The 16,181-nt window shown below is 47.0% G+C and overlaps 1 protein-coding gene across 1 annotated transcript in view; it reads right to left on the bottom strand.

The window, feature by feature from the left end:
- Positions 1 to 4,566: 4,566 nt before the first annotated feature.
- The window catches only part of CCDC27 (coiled-coil domain containing 27), an 85,644-nt gene continuing 74,029 nt past the window's right edge, over positions 4,567 to 16,181 (bottom strand). Inside the window, exons 9-12 of the mRNA XM_068242737.1 lie at positions 15,851 to 15,928; positions 11,007 to 11,219; positions 6,991 to 7,095; positions 4,567 to 4,812 (exon numbers count right to left, since the gene is read on the bottom strand). Coding sequence (XP_068098838.1) covers positions 4,678 to 4,812; positions 6,991 to 7,095; positions 11,007 to 11,219; positions 15,851 to 15,928 — 531 coding nt within the window. The 3' untranslated portion in view covers positions 4,567 to 4,677. The remainder of the gene's footprint in view (positions 4,813 to 6,990; positions 7,096 to 11,006; positions 11,220 to 15,850; positions 15,929 to 16,181) is intronic.

The following is a 16,181-nucleotide window of genomic DNA, read 5'->3' as shown; positions in this document are numbered from 1 at the left end:
AATATATGATATTATGGTTTGTAAGTGTAGTACAGCTAAGAAATATTACATTAAGAGCACAGACCAAAGTCTAATATTGTTTCCAGTACAGGAAGAGGTATGAAACTCCAGTTGTTATCTATGCAAAAGAGCCATTGAGCTCCATGACTTTCAAAGTCGCAGAGAGTTCTGTCTTCTGAAGCTTGTTATCTCAACTGTATTTTCTTTTCTCTATAGAAAAGGGTTCAAAAGTTCACTGGCCTGCTCTGTAAAGTCATTTAGAATGCTGAGTGTAGTGTGTAAACTGCAAATATTAAAGAATGATGCAATGTTATAAAAAACACTATATAACTGAAAATAAAAATATGACAATACTAATGTTCTAGTAATTATCCGTACTACACAACCAATTCCTTATAGCATAATTTTTTTTCCGCTTCAGTGTCTCTTTAAGTAAAATGTATCTGAGAAAGAGCTAATTTTGTAAAAGGAGGACATAAATAGTTCCACTAAAAAACTCCATCTGATTCCAGAAGCTCAATGTTAACATCTTATTCCACATAGCAGTATTTTCCTAGTCTTGTGTAGTCACTCATGTCAGAATGTATTTTTATCCAGCTATTTCCTGTAGGGCAGTGCTGTCCAACTGGCGGCCCGCGGGCCGCATCCGGCCCGCCAGGCCACCTGCTGCGGCCCGCTCGTGTCCCTGGGATGCAGGCATGGCTTGCGCTATCGGCGCCATGCCTGCTCCCTCGTATTGTGGCCTCCTGTGTCCCCGCTGGCCTCTCCTATGTCCCCCCGCTGCCGCTGCCTCACAGATCAGACCTCACAGATCGCGGCGACTGAGGTAAACAGAGGGCGCATGGTACCCGCACGGAGTACGTCACATGCGGAAGTGAATCATTAGTCATTTCCGCATGTGACGTTCTGCCGCGCGGGTGTCATGCGCGCGCTCTGCTTGCTTCAGTCGCCGCGATCTGTGAGGTCTGATCTGTGAGGCAGCAGCGGCATCGTCAGCGGGGACACCGGAGAGGCCAGCGGGGACACCGGAGAGGCCAGCGGGGACACCGGAGAGGCCAGCGGGGACACCGAGGTAACGGGCTCGTTACTGGTGGGGGCACCTGTCACTAGCTGGGGGGGCTCCTGACACTATCTAACTGGGGGGGCACCTGTCACTATCTAACTGGGGGGGCACCTGTCACTATCTAGCTGGGGGGGGCACCTGTCACTATCTAAGTGGGGGGCACCTGTCACTATCTAAGTGGGGGGCACCTGTCACTATCTAGCTGGGGGGCACCTGTCACTATCTAGCTGGGGGAGGCACCTGTCACTATCTAACTTGGGGGGGCACCTGTCACTATCTAACTGGGGGGGCACCTGTCACTATCTAAGTGGGGGGCACCTGTCACTATCTAAGTGGGGGGCACCTGTCACTATCTAGCTGGGGGGGGGGCACCTGTCACTATCTAAGTGGGGGGCACCTGTCACTATCTAAGTGGGGGGCACCTGTCACTATCTAGCTGGGGGGGGGGGGCACCTGTCACTATCTAAGTGGGGGGAACCTGTCACTATCTAGCTGGGGGGGTGCTCCTGTCACTATCTAAGTGGGGTGCTCCTGTCACTATCTAAGTGGGGGGCACCTGTCACTATCTAAGTGGGGGGCACCTGTCACTATCTAAGTGGGGGGCACCTGTCACTATCTAAGTGGGGGGCACCTGTCACTATCTAGCTGGGGGGGTGCTCCTGTCACTATCTAGCCTGGGGGGGTGCTCCTGTCACTATCTACCCTGGGGGGGTGCTCCTGTCACTATCTAGCCTGGGGGGGTGCTCCTGTCACTATCTAGCTGGGGGGACACCTGTCACTACCTCAACTGGGGGGACACCTGTCACCTGGCATTTCAGCCCACGCATCATCCCCAATCCGGCCCAAAACACAATTGCCAGGCACAGCAGCCAGTAGAGGAGAATTTAGAAGCCAGGTGAGAGGTGTCTACCATATTAAAGGGGCATTCTGCTTATTTATGTGAAATGCTGTCTATTTATGTGCCTCATGACTGCTGAATTTGTCGTGTTGGGGGCCTCATGATTGCTGAATTTGTCTTGTTGGGGGCCTCATGATTTGTTGGGGGCATCACGATTGCTGAATTTGTCTTGTTGGGGGCCTCTAGATTGCTGAATGTGTCTTGTTGGGGGCCTCATGATTGCTAAATTTGTCTTGTTGGGGGCATCATGATTGCTGAATTTGTCTTGTTGGGGGCCTCATGATTTGTTGGGGGCCTCATGATTGCAGAATTTGTCTTGTTGGGGGTCACATGATTGCGAACTCTGAGACTATGGAAAAGCTGAATCGTCATCATGAGACAATAGCATTAAACCTACTTTTTTAGCTTTTTAAAACGGAAAATAAAACTGGGAGGTTTTTTTAAAAAAACCCACATTTTTCAGGAGTAGGATGGATGAAATTGTTTATCTTCACAGTTTATTTTCAACTTGGATTTTCCATAATGTTCATGTATGAGTTAAAACGTTTGTATGTACCGTATATACTCGCATATAAGCCGACCCGCATATAAGCCGACCCCCCAACTTTTACCTAAAAAAACTGGAAAAAATGATTGACTCGCATATAAGCCGGGGTAATGCAGTAGCCACACTTATGGTATTATCTATACCTTTGTTCTCACTGTGTCACAACACTGGGCTGATAGCAGGCACTACAGGTGATACAATTTACAATGATACAATTTTTGTTCATTTGTATGATCGATCAGAAAGGATCATTAGGGGACACTAATGGACGAAAACATCCTAACCAATCCAAACAGGTTGACGGGATCGATACCATCAATCTGATTACCATAGATTAGTTAGGATGTTTTCGTCCACTGGTGGTCCTGAACGCTCATTTCTGTATGATCATACAAATGATCTGAAACAAATGATCACTGTGAATTGCATGGCTAGTGGCTACCTTACAATTCTACTCAATATTAACACTCTTACTGTACTATACAATAGGGCAGTGGATGATACTGGGCTGATCAGGCAGAGCTTATTGTAATACAGTAAATCCTCAGTACAATCTGGAAGTTGGCTGTATGCAGGACTTGTACATGTGCTCATTGTTAATATTACAGTAAGAACATGTACAAGTATTGCATACAGTGACTTCAGGATTGTACTGAGGATTAACTCTGCCTAACAACCTCTGCCTGCCATCAGCCCAGTAATCCCCCTCGGCCAGCATTTTTTTTTTCTGTTTACCGCTGGTATTTGCAATGCAGTTGTAGTCCAGGAGCCCTCTTTAGCCTCACTGTCACACACGCTACGCTCCGGGCCTCAGAGCTGCGCACCACGTGTCTCCGTTATTTCTCTGCTCAGCGCTGAAAATCCACCTGTTCTTCCTCCAATCAGCGCTGAAGCATCGCTGTGGGTCCCGGTGTGCCTGGGAAGCCTGCCCGCTCTGTGTCCGCTGCCTCTCACGTCACACACGCTGCGCTCCAGGCTGCAGAGCTGCTTACCACGTGTCTCTATTCCTCTGCTCAGCGCTGAAAATCCGCCCGCTCTGCCTCCAATCAGCACTGAAGCATCGCTGTGGGTCCCGGTATGAAGCCTGCCCGCTCTGTGTCCGCTCATGCCGCCCGCTTATCGCTGCAAAAGTAGGCAGCGCTGCACATGCCGCCGACTCCACTTGCACCTGCTAAGCCCGCCCACTGTCTTCTTCCAGCCACTCATCTGTTCCACAGGCTGCAATGGCTGACATACCATTTCACCGCCTGCTCATCCCGGCCGCTCTTCGCATACTCAGGCTGACATTTACTCCCCTCGGTTGGCTGCACGCTGCATTCGGGTCCCTGGAGAAGGTGAGTCTGCACACTTGCAAGTTTATGACTCGCATATAGGCCGAGGGGGAGACTTTTGAGCACATTTTTTGTGCTCAAAAATTCGGCATATATGCGAGTATATACGGTAGTTTAAATTGCTGTTGCCACTTTGCGATAAGTGACTTTTGGGTTGCAGTTTGGACACTCGGCCTCCAAAAGGTTCACCACCACTGTCCTAATCTAATGTCCCACATTGCTAAGTTCATGTAAATTTGTCTCCACCCGTGGCCACACCTGCATTCTGGTCCATGGCCACACCCATTTTTCGGCGCGGCGCGCTATGCGCGCCGCTCAATGGACCCCTCATGTCTTCTGGCGCGCGTAACTTCACCATTATTTTAAATTGCATTTTGTGAAAAGTGCTGCCAATCTAATTATCCTTTAATTGCATTTTTTCCCGGGGGGGGGGGGGGGGGGGCTCTAGCAAGAACCTTCGGCCCTCCACCATGGGGTCTGAAAAAAAAATGGCCCTCCATGCCCATGAAGTTGGACAGCACTGCTGTAGGGCAAACTTGTATACCTGCAGCCTGCAATCTCCTGCAATTTTGTCTGTGCCCCACCCCTTGCAGTCTTAATAGCATGAAGATGCTGAGTCAAACAGCAGCAGATTCCTGCTGTTATTTCCTTCTGTTGAACAATATGAACATTTTTTAAAGATGCTTTTTATATACAGATGCCTACACTTAAAAAAAAGAAGGGAGCATTTGAGCATTCCGATTATTATTGATTGCTATTTAGATATGTGCCTGGGTTTGGACTCCAGGTTTTGTATATAGTATTGTGATTCTTGTTCATGTGACCACATGCACTGCACTCATTGTGCTTTCTTCCTTGTGGTGATAGATGGCTGCTTGACCACAAGGGAGCTCTCCGACAGGTGTAAAGGGGGGACCTTCACTCCCTTCTGCTTCAGCTGTTGATGGAAGTCTGACCTCTCCATTATTATTTTCTATACAAAACAAAAACATGTAAAACTATTTAATGTAGCCTCAGTTCAGTGGTGGCTGAAAGCAAGAGTGGTACAGTGCCAATGCTGTGTTATAACCATTTCAGACACATGTAGGCAGATATGATACACAATGGTTTTCAACAGCAAAATTGTATGTATATCACTGAATGATAGGTATCTTATCTCAACCATTCATATAGACTACTCTATATGGTTACATATGCAGCAACTAATTTCAGTCTGTGGTTGACTTTAGGATGTCTAAACCACAAGGTACAACATCTGCCCATCTGAACTAGCCCCTAGAACACTAGCTCCTAACTGGTGTGTCACAGCTACACTGGTCACGCCTGCTCCTCTCACTGCAATCTCTCCTGTTCCCCTCCTGACACTGCCCCCCTTTCTCTATGTGACACTAGCTGGCTATAGTATACCATCTGCCTTTTTGTCATAAGTCCTCCTCCTTCACCAGGTATCCAATCTTTCATCTTCAGCAAGACACAGACCACATCATCTTCAATTGGGCACAGGAGGAAAAGGCAATAGCACCAATGCCTGCAAGACGTGCATAATGTAGAATGGAAATACACTGGTAAAAATAAGATAATAGGTTGGCTTTATCTCTGTTACAGAGAGTCTGTCACTTGATAGCCATCAGTGAGGGTCTGTCATTGAGGAATGTCATTAGGATACATTATACATTTAGGTGCGTACACACCTTTGATGGATGTTCTCCGTCAGGCATTGGTACCAATCCCTTTGGGCAACATCGCTGGACGAGACTGAACAGATGCACGTCAGCTATGTAGTTGATGATGCGTTTTGCTGCTATGCAGGGGGCAGAGGGATGACGAAGCAGCGTGTGTGATGTCATGTGGTGGGTGGGTAGCGGCATCTCCGAAGCAGTCGGCCATCACTGGGGTAAATTGCTTGCAGGTCATAAGTTGGGGGCCTCTGACCCTGATTATTGGCTGAGGCCGTTGTTATGGGTGCTCATGGTCGGCAGACGTCCTGAACAGTGCTTGGCAAGTGGGCAGTTCAGCCGTCCATCTGAAAGAGGACTTATTGAGGGCTTTTGTCATATCATAAAGGGGTCTGTTATCTTTCTAAGAGGGTAAACACATTTAGTACTCCAGGGTTGCGGCTTGGCTTTCTATTGGAGGAAGCTAACAGAGGCGGGGAGCGGCAGGGAGGAGCCAGGAATCGAGGGCGAGATGCTAAGAGGCTGACTGACAGCCTCACATAAATAATGCAGGCTAGCGACAAGCAGATTATTGCTAGCCTGACAATGTTTTGAGAGGGGGCAGCAGAGCGCGGGAGGGAAGGGTGGGGGCTGGCAGCGGCGGTACAATGACCCACATGCATGTCATTGTGCACACGACCTGTCCTATTAGGATAGCAATATGCCACATCAGGTTCTCTTTAAAGTGTACCTGAGATGACAAAAAAAAGAAAATTTGTACATACCTGGGGCTTCCTCCAGCCCCCTGCAGGCTAATCGGTCCCTCGCTGTCCTCCACCGCTGCCTCGATCCTCCGCTCTGGGTCCCGGTAAGAGAGCCAGATGGCGCAGGCACAAAATGCTCCCAGCAACGGGAGCACAATGGGGTGCACGGCCAGGCAGAGCTGGCTTAAAAAGCGGGTTGCCGGTTAGAGACTTTGATGTCTCAGCCTTGGGTGCAGGAGGTCCTTGTCCCATCTCTGGGTAGCCATTTGCCTTCCCCTGCCCCCCCTTTCTATAAGTAGCCATATATAGTACCTTCCCCTTTCCACCCGCCTCTTTAATATACTGTATATAGCCACATACCTTCCCCTGCCCTCCCCTTTAGTATAAGTAGCTAAACCCCCCCCCTTAGTATATATAGCCATACACCTTCCCCCCCCCTCCCCTTTAATATAGGTAGCCACATACCTCTCACTGCCCCCCTCCCCTTAAGCATATTTAGCCGTATAACTTCCCCTGCCCCCCTCCTACCCTTTAGTATAGGCAGCTACATGCCCCCCACCACTAACTTTGGCAATCCTTTTATTCAACACATACTGGAATTGTCCTATAAGGAGCGCAGCCATGCAGACATTCTTCCCTTTACTGACTTGAACCTAAGCCCCTCCCCCAGCATTAGATTGGTGGCAAATATACACTCCACACACAATGTGGAGAGCAGCTAGATGTCTTTACCTGCATGGTTTCCAGGATTTCATTATCAGAGATTTCAGCTTGTGGTCCCTTGAATCCAGGAGCAGTGTATGCAGCTTGTATAATTTTGCTCCGGAAACGCTCAAACTGTGTAAGGTAGAAGACACATACAATAATCATGTAATAGATCAATAGTAGCTAGCATGATGGCTCTATGAGCATTGTAAATCTAAAATGTCATTTTGCATTGCATCACATAAAATAGCTGTGCATTGTATCTTGCCATGTTGATGGGATAACTGGCCTGATACGGCTTTCTGCTGTTAGCTTCTGAGTTACGTCAGATCTCTGACACCATGCTTTGGTATATCTCAAGAACACACTCTGTTCTCTTTTTTATTTTTTTTACTCTGCTCTCTAAAGTAAAAGTCAATGCACCAGAGATAATGACCAGTCTCTACAGCAAATAATCTAACAGAAAAATCTAATAGAAAATTGTATGGTGAAATCTAACAGGAAATTGTATGGTGTGTATTATGCTGGGCATACACGGCTCGATCTTGCCGCTCCATTCCGCGCCCAATCGTTTCCCCCGCTCGATTCTGCATGCAGGCGATTCTCTTATCTTCTGCTCGATTCTCTTATCTTTTCCCATTGTCCTCCTGCAGAAACGAGTGCGGAAATGATCGGGCGGGACATGCCGGAAATTATCTATCGAGCCATCTAAATGGCTCAGAATGGAGCCGTGTAGTCCCAGCATTAGGCATCAGGTAACTGTGGGTTTTTTTTGTATTTTTTTCAAATTGTAATTTTTTTTTAAGTTAAAAATGTTATTTGGGTATTTTTGGGGGTAAAGAGTTAATTAATTAATTGTAATTTATTGTGTTTTATGTGAAAAAAAAATATTTACATGAAGTTTTACTATTTGGCCAGTGTTTTGGTTTTTTTTTTTTTTTTTTTTTTTTATTCTACAGGAAGTAAAAGGAGGACCATTTTTTTTTTTGGGGGGGGGGGGGGGGGGGGGGGCAGAAAGACTTCTTATAAGAAGCTGTAGGTATTTCTGCCGGGGACTTAGATCAATGAATGGGAACTATGTTCCCATTCATTGATCTCTGGGATAACGGGGGGCAACAAGAAAGCGCGCGGGTGTGCACACAAACGCGCTTGAGAGCGTGCAGAAGCGCAACAGCTGCCGTCTAGATGTGACCATCACGTCCTGGCGGCTAAAATAGTTAAAGAGGTGTAGTGAAAATAACGACTAAAATTGGTTTTTTTTTTTTTTTTTTTTTTTTTTTACAATATTCATTTATAAATAAGTTAGGCTCCCTGCACACTGCATGCAATTCCGATTTTTAATCCTTTTTTACAAGCGATTCCGATTTTTTTTTTTTTAATCGTTACTGCATGCTGCAGTTTTTCTGCGTTTTTCTGTTGATAGCATACAGGGAAAATCAGAATTGCAAATCGGAATCAGAAATCGGATTTGCAGTGTGCAGGGAGCCTAAAGGCGCGTACACACATGCGACTATAGTAGTTTGAAACGATCGTTCCCCGATCGTTTCAAACGACAATCGTTTAAAAAAAAGCAGCCAATGACTATTAAGTCTAACGACGTACGAGCTAGATCGTTAAAAACGAACGATCTAGCTTGGCGGATTTTTTCCAACGACGATCGTTTGCAAAAGTAGTACATCGTTGGAAACGGTCGTTCGTACTAGACTTGACATGCGCATTTCACTATTTCTCCATGGAACTTTTCATTTTTATGCGCAGGCGCAATAGTTGCTTTTACGTGATGTAGCGTTCGTTCTAACGATCTGATTGTTACACACCTTTTAAAACTAACTTTACTTAGGTCGTTCTTTCATGAATTAAAAGTTTGTTAGTCGTTGACAACGAACGATCGTTGTCGCATGTGTGTACGTAGCTTTAGTCAGTGTTTGTCCTTTGAAAAATCTTTCCTCACCCTGAAATTAATCAGAGCTGGTTTCATCTTTAGTCATGTCAGGTGCATCGCTGTGGAATGTTTGTATACTCAGTGTTCGGAAGCCATGGAAAGAATACCTGGTATCCCAGAATGTTATAGGGGGGGGGGAGGGGGGAGCATTCTGCATAGCTAAATATCCTAGACTAAGCATCATCGTGTTTTATTATAATATACATTAATATATAGATATAGTAATTGCTTCTGATGCTGAAACCAGGATAGTAACGAAAAAGTTGGAATCCTGAATACTTTACGGCATTTAACTATTGTTCACTGCATTGCCACTTTGAGATAGCTCTTCAGGACAACAGGAGCTGCTGAAGAGCTAATCACAAGCCCCATTCACAAAAGGGGCTGAGCTTAGGCCAACCCTGAACACAAATCTTAGTGTATATTTATGAGCAGACAGGGTGTATATACTGTATAGGATATGCATTGGCATAGCCGGCCTTTGATATGAGCGACCGGAGCGGTCGCTCAGGGCGCCGGCTTCCAAGGGGGCGCCTATAGCTGGTTGCCTATACTGAGGGCACCTACACCTGATTTCCTATACTGAGGGCACCAACACCTGGCTACCTATACTGGAGGTACCTACACCTGGCTACCTATGGGGGGATGTAGACCTTTAACCCACTTCCTATTCTTGGCAACCTATATTGAGGGCACCTACACATGAGATCATATACTGGGGGCACCTATACCTGGCTACCTACCTATACTGAGTCTAAGGGCGTTTTGGGGGGGGGGGGGGGCACTGCGGCTATAACGTGTGGTGCAAATTGTCAGTGCTGTGCTATAATTCTAAATGGGGGAGGAGGCGGCTAACTGTCCCACTGATTGTTCTTTATTAATATTCCTGAAAGGTTCTAGCCTTCATTTTTAAGTGTATTCAGGATAATGCACTCTTTCCATCCATTCGTGGTTAATAATATTTTTTTTACTATTATACATACGTGATGTATCACAGAGATCTGAGCATTTGGCATGGAGTGTCACAACGTCATAAAGGTTGGGAACCACTGTTTTAGGAGATATCTCAGGAGAAAAGGGGAATTGCATATGGGCCTGTGTGTGTGTGTGTGTGTGTATATGTGCGTGCGTGTGTGTATATGCACGTGGGAAGAGGATGAGGGGGGGGGGCACAAAAATCAGGTTTCGCTCAGGGCGCTGTGAAACCTAAGGCCGGCCCTGTGCATTGGCTACCAAGACAAGGAAAACAAAAGTTTGCTTTCTTAAAACAGAAAGAATTTGCAATAATTCAGGTTGGGGTGAGCTCCGAGATGTCTCCCAGTGCATCACTGCTGAATATATGCAAATTAACCATTGTTGCCCTTAGAAGCTAAACACACCTCCAGAACAGCTGGAATGCAATGATGTGTCAGCTTGTTAATTTATACAGAGCCATAATAATCCAACATGCATACAGACTGTTTCGGATTGGTTGATCCTCAGTGCATGGCATGGATTAATTTGGCTCTATGAAGTAGGGCTTGAAATACCCAGAGGTACAGACTAACCAGCAAGTTCATGGTGACCCAGAACTCATTGGAGTGTGTAAGGGGCTACAATGGTCCAAAATTCAGGTTGGAGTGTCTCCCAGTGCATCACTGATGAGGATCAACCAATCCGAAACAGTCTGTATGCATGTTGGATTATTATGGCTCTGTACAAATTAACAAGCTGACACATCATTACATTCCAGCGGTTCTGGAGGGGTGTTTAGCTTCTAAGGGCAACAATGGTTAATTTGCATATATTCAGCAGTGATGCACTGGGAGACATCTCTGAGCTCACTCCAACCTGAATTTTCGCAAATTCTTTCTGTTTTAAGAAAGCAAACTTTTGTTTCCCATAGCATTTTAGTAAGGGGGCTTTTAGGACCATTGTAGCCCCTTACACACTCCAATGAGTTCTGGGTCACCATGAGCTTGCTGGTTAGTCTGTACTACCAAGATAAGCAAACTGAAAATAGAGCTGAAATCAAAAGCCTTTCTTTCTACCGCAACGAAAAAATGAAATGTTTTCCTTTTAATTCTAGGAGCTGCGGGTTGACTGGACACATTGCACTTACCCTGGATTGAAGAGTCTCTAGAGCTACTCTTACATGTTGCTCAGAAGATGCCAAGTCCTCTGCTTTGCTCTCTATCTGGCTCTTCTCTCCCTCATGTCTTCTCATTTGTGCCTGGTAGCCCAGGATTTCCTTCTGCAGCCTCTGTACTTCACTCTTCAAATCCGCAATCATATCGTTCCTCCTGCTCATCTCCGATTTCAGCTCAGATAACAGCTGGAAAGTCAGTAGCACATAACATATACATTACTCATCACGTTATCTACTTCTCAAGAGCGACTATGAATACGTATTGGGAAAGTCTACTGTGCTATATTTACCCGTCCGCGTTGCCGCAAGAGCCGCAGCTTTCCAATTAGCTTCACTCGTCGCTATGGCGACGATCGGACCTGACGTCATGCGCAGTTCCGATCCTCCCCATAGCGAAGCCGGGTGCTGATTGGGAGGCTGCGCCATCGTGGGATCCCTGGGGGGTACGTATACCGGCAGCGATCGGAGGGGAACGGAGGGACTTGCCACACATAGATAGCTAGCTTAACAATATAAAACAGATTTTATTTTAAAAAATCCTCCCGGTGCGATGTGATCCCCCTGCGGCGGCTAGCCCGACACTGTGTCGGGCTTACCGCCAGGAAGGTTAAACTCTTTTTGTAGCTATACTGACAGATTAGAAATGGAATTTGGCTGCTTTCACTTCAAGTTTGACAAAATAAATACGTTTTTAAAAAATAAATAATGTCTTCCGTGGTCTTTAATAAAGATGATTAATTAAATATACTTATTTCCAATTTAAGCCTGAAGTGAAAATAAACTTAGGAGATAAATAATGTATCTGTGGAACTAATCCTAAATCGAGATTTCCAGGACTTCCCTGATTCCTATTTTCATTTTAAGGGCTGTAATGGTATAAAGACTTGGTCCGATTCTTTACAATGACATGGCTGCAGGTGTTAAATCTGCTCTTACACAGACCTAGACCATTTTGACTTTTGGCAGGCAGGTCGTGCCCTCGCCGCGGCTCTGCAGGCTCCCGGTCTTCTTCGGTGGCGCACCCGACCTGGCCAGGCCCGGCTGCCAGGTCGGGCTCTTCTGCGCTCCAACGTTGCGTGTCACTGGAGCGCGCTGACGTCATCGGACGTCCTCCGGGCTGTACTGCGCAGAAAAGCCCGGAGGACGTCCGATGACGTCAGCGCGCACCGGTGACACGCAACGTTGGAGCGCAGAAGAGCCCGACCTGGCAGCCGGGCCAGGCCGGGTGCGCCACTGAAGAAGACCGGGAGCCTGCAGAGCTGCGGCGAGGGCACGTCCTGCCTGCCACGGGCTGGAGGAATCCCCAGGTAAGTAGATTTGGATTTTTTTTTTTTTTAGCTCCTGCGTGAACCTTCCCTTTAAGGGAGATCTCTGCATATAGTCTTCTGCTGAAACATTGGTTCTCAAGTGGATGAGAGTTTTACATTACAAGAACCTCACATATTTTTACAAAAGGTACCCTGGAATTCCCAAACAAGAATAAAAGGCTGATATCATTGTGCTTCATAGTTACTTTTAAGTTACATAATTTGGCTGAAAACAGACATGCGTCTGCCAAGCTTTTATATGTATGTATCTGATGTATATTTTATATCTGATGTATTTATTTATACATGTTAATTAGATTTTCTCTAAGGCCCGGTGCACACCAAAACACGCTAGCAGATCCGCAAAATGCTAGCAGATTTTGAAACGCTTTTTCTTATTTTTCTGTAGCGTTTCAGCTAGCATTTTGCGGTTTTGTGAAGCGTTTTTGGTGTAGTAGATTTCAGATATTGTTATAGTAAAGCTGTTACTGAACAGCTTCTGTAACAAAAACGCCTGCAAAACCGCTCTGAACTGCCGTTTTTCAGAGCGGTTTGCGTTTTTCCTATACTTAACATTGAGGCAGAAACGCATCCACAATCCAAAAAATGCCTCACCCCGGGAGTATGCGTTTCTGCAAAACGCCTCCCGCTCTGGTGTGACCCACCCCATTGAGATACATTGACCAAGCGTATCCGCAGCCGCAAGCGGCTGCAGAAATGCTGAAAAAACGCTCGGCGCTGTGTAATATGTTGGTGCTATATAAATGCTTAAAGGGACACTTAAGTCAAACAAAAAAATGAGTTTTACTCACCTAGGGCTTCCAATAGCCCCCTGCAGCTGCCCGGTGCCCTCGCCATCTCCCTCCGATCCTCCTGGCCCCGCGGGCAGCCACTTCCTGTTTCGGTGACAGGAGCTGACAGGCTGGTGACGCGAGTGATTCTTCGCGTTCCTGGCCACAATAGCGCCATCTATGCTGCTATAGCATATATCATATAGCAGCATAGAGGGTGCTAATGTGTCTGGGAATGCGAAGAATCACTCGCGTCCCCAGCCTGTCAGCTCCTGTCACCGAAACAGGAAGTGGCTGCCGGCGGGGCCAGGAGGATCGGAGGGAAACGGCGAGGGCACCGGACAGCTGCAGGGGGCTATTGGAAGCCCCAGGTGAGTAAAACTCATTTTTTTTGTTTGACTTAAGTGTCCCTTTAAATAAATAGTATAAGTACAGTATAAGTAGCCAGGTCTATATCCCTTTCTCTTGTGCAGCATACAATTGTGTTTCTTTCTTCCTAGGGGTGTTGTTTGGGGGATGCGGCGTTCGAATGGGCTCGCCCAGTAGTGGCAGGGCCTGGGGGCTTGTCTGCGGCTGCGCCCCCCCTCACCCCACTATCGGTGCTCCCAGGACATGCAATTTGCACCACAGATAAGTAAATTTGCAAAGGTAGGGAATCTATCCTGGGGGGGCTGCATGGGTGATCCCCCCCCGGGCACTGACCATGTCTGGGGGGTGTACCGGCCATGTTCTCTCGCTCCCCCTCCCTGAGGGTCAGTTGTGGTGCTCCCGGTCAATGGATGCCTTGTGGGGGTGTCTGCGCTGCCCTTCATTTCTTGGGGGTACAAGGAGGCCTACACTTGGCACCCCTGTTGAGATGCAATATATTGCATGGGCCAACTCCTGCAGTAAGAGCAGGTGGATAGTTTAGATCCTGCATATTCTGGCGGGCGAATGCAACATGCAAACACTTTGCCATTTTAATTAGTCAACAGACTTTAGGCAGCCAGTATTTAAGTCAGGAGTTGACTGGTTAGAGCACACATCCCTTTCTCTTGTGCAGCATACTATAGGTGTCCCCAGTATAGATTTCCAGGTCTACAGGTGTCCCCCAGTTTAGGTAGTAGTTCTATAGGTGCCCCCAGTTTAGGTAGTAGGTCTATAGGTGTCCCCAGTTTAGGTAGTAAGTCTATAGGTGTCCCCAGTTTAGGTAGCCTGGAAGGGGGAGCGGGCACACAGGTAGGGGGGGGGGGGCGTCTCCCACTTGCGCTCCCACTTCCTCACTTTCTCCTCCAGAGTGGCAGCGGCCGGCGAACAGCTTACCTCTTCCAGGCGCGTGAGGGAAACTCTGCATGCCGCTGCCTGGTCTAGTGACGTCACAGACTAGACTGCGCCAGCGGCATGCAGAGTTTCCCTCCGCGTCGGGAAGTAGTAAAATCCCCGGCCAGCTGCTGCCACTCTGCTGGAGGGGGGGAGCGAGTTCTGCTCCGTGTGTGTGTGTGTGTGTGTGTGTGTGTGTGTGTGTGTGTGTGTGTGTGTGTGCTCTCCGCCGCTCCCCCCACCACCAAAGCCACATATTTATTTAAAAAAAAAATAAGATATGTAAAATAAAATAAAAATAATAATAAGAAGAAGATATAGCCAATAGCTGGCCGCCCATGGCACCGGCCCACGGGGGCCTCTTAAAGGGACTCCGAGCTCTAAATAAAAACGAAATTGGTACTCACCTGGGGCTTTCTGCAGCCCACCACGGCGTCCATCTGGCTCTTCTCCCAGGACCTGGCCAGATGTGGCTCCTGGCAACACTGGGCCCGAGTGTCAGGCTCCTTCTTCCTGAAACGTCACATCTGTCGTCATCACGGCGGCCGGCGTGACACGCATGAGCAGTTTAATCGCGCATGCGCAGTACTGTCACGCCGGCCGCCGTGATGACGCGAGGCGGATGGCGTGGTGACGAAAGATGTAATGTTTCAGGAAGAAGGAGCCCGACACTCGGGCCCAGTGTCGCCAGGAGCCGCCGGGGAGCCATTTCTGGCCAGGTCCTGGGAGGAGAGCCAGACGGATGCCGTGGGACCTCCTGACCTACGGTGGGCTGCAGAAAGCCCCAGGTGAGTACCAATTTCGTTTTTATTTAGAGCTGTGTCCCTTTAAGAGATATGGGCCTGACTGGTAGCGGTATTTCAACGAATCCTCCAGGACGACTGCCTTAGTTCCCTCCCTAAGTTTTGGGAGAATTTAATGTATGTGTGCTACTCCTTCTTTCCTTTCTGGTCCTTCTAGAGGTTACTCTATCAAAACTGATGAGTAGTTTGGGGGAAGGTTATATAGGGGCCTATTATTTTAATTGTGAGGTGTTTCCTTTGGGGACGGGGCAGACTTCCTCCCTAGTATCCAGCCATCCTGGAGGATGCGTTGAAATACCGTTACCGGTAAGTTCTAACAAGGGTTTTCTCTGTTACTAAGCTAATAAACACAGACATCATACAAAAAAAAACATTTTACCCCCTGTAGTGGGTGCTTCATCAGGGGTGAAATAAAGTGCCTAACGTACTACGGTAAAGGTGCAATACTGTACACAAAAAATTAGTTACAAAGAAGCAGCATTTTAGCTGAAAGATAAAGTAAAAAAAAATGTTTTTCTCCTAATTGAACTTGGACGGATTCATTTTTTCAACCAAACATTTTAACTTTGCAGGTGCTGGAGGATGAACCTTGTTTTCTGCAAAATAACTGTACTCACCTCTCTCAGATTGTAATTCTCCTTCTCCATTGTCATCATCATCTCCTCATGTTTCCTTTCCTCCCGCATACTGGAAAACTTACAAATAAATATCCACATTATTGGTTAACATAGAAAAATTCTTCCTGGAGACAATCATAATCCATTTTGTCTACTGTTAAAACTATGCAAACATTAATTTTGTATGTTTTTAATTTTACTTGATTAAGAACTGATAGGCCATGGCTGTGACATCACACTGTGAGAGGGGTTTCACTTTCACCACAATAGCAGCCACACAGACCCCCCCAAGATGATCTATTTGAAAAAAGGTGAACATTTCTCATGGGAA

Source organism: Hyperolius riggenbachi, chromosome 6 (genome assembly GCF_040937935.1).
Source record: "Hyperolius riggenbachi isolate aHypRig1 chromosome 6, aHypRig1.pri, whole genome shotgun sequence".
NCBI classification, from domain to species: domain Eukaryota; kingdom Metazoa; phylum Chordata; class Amphibia; order Anura; family Hyperoliidae; genus Hyperolius; species Hyperolius riggenbachi.
The sequence above is the reverse complement of the archived record's forward strand: the minus strand, read 5'-3'. Positions and strand labels throughout refer to the sequence as shown.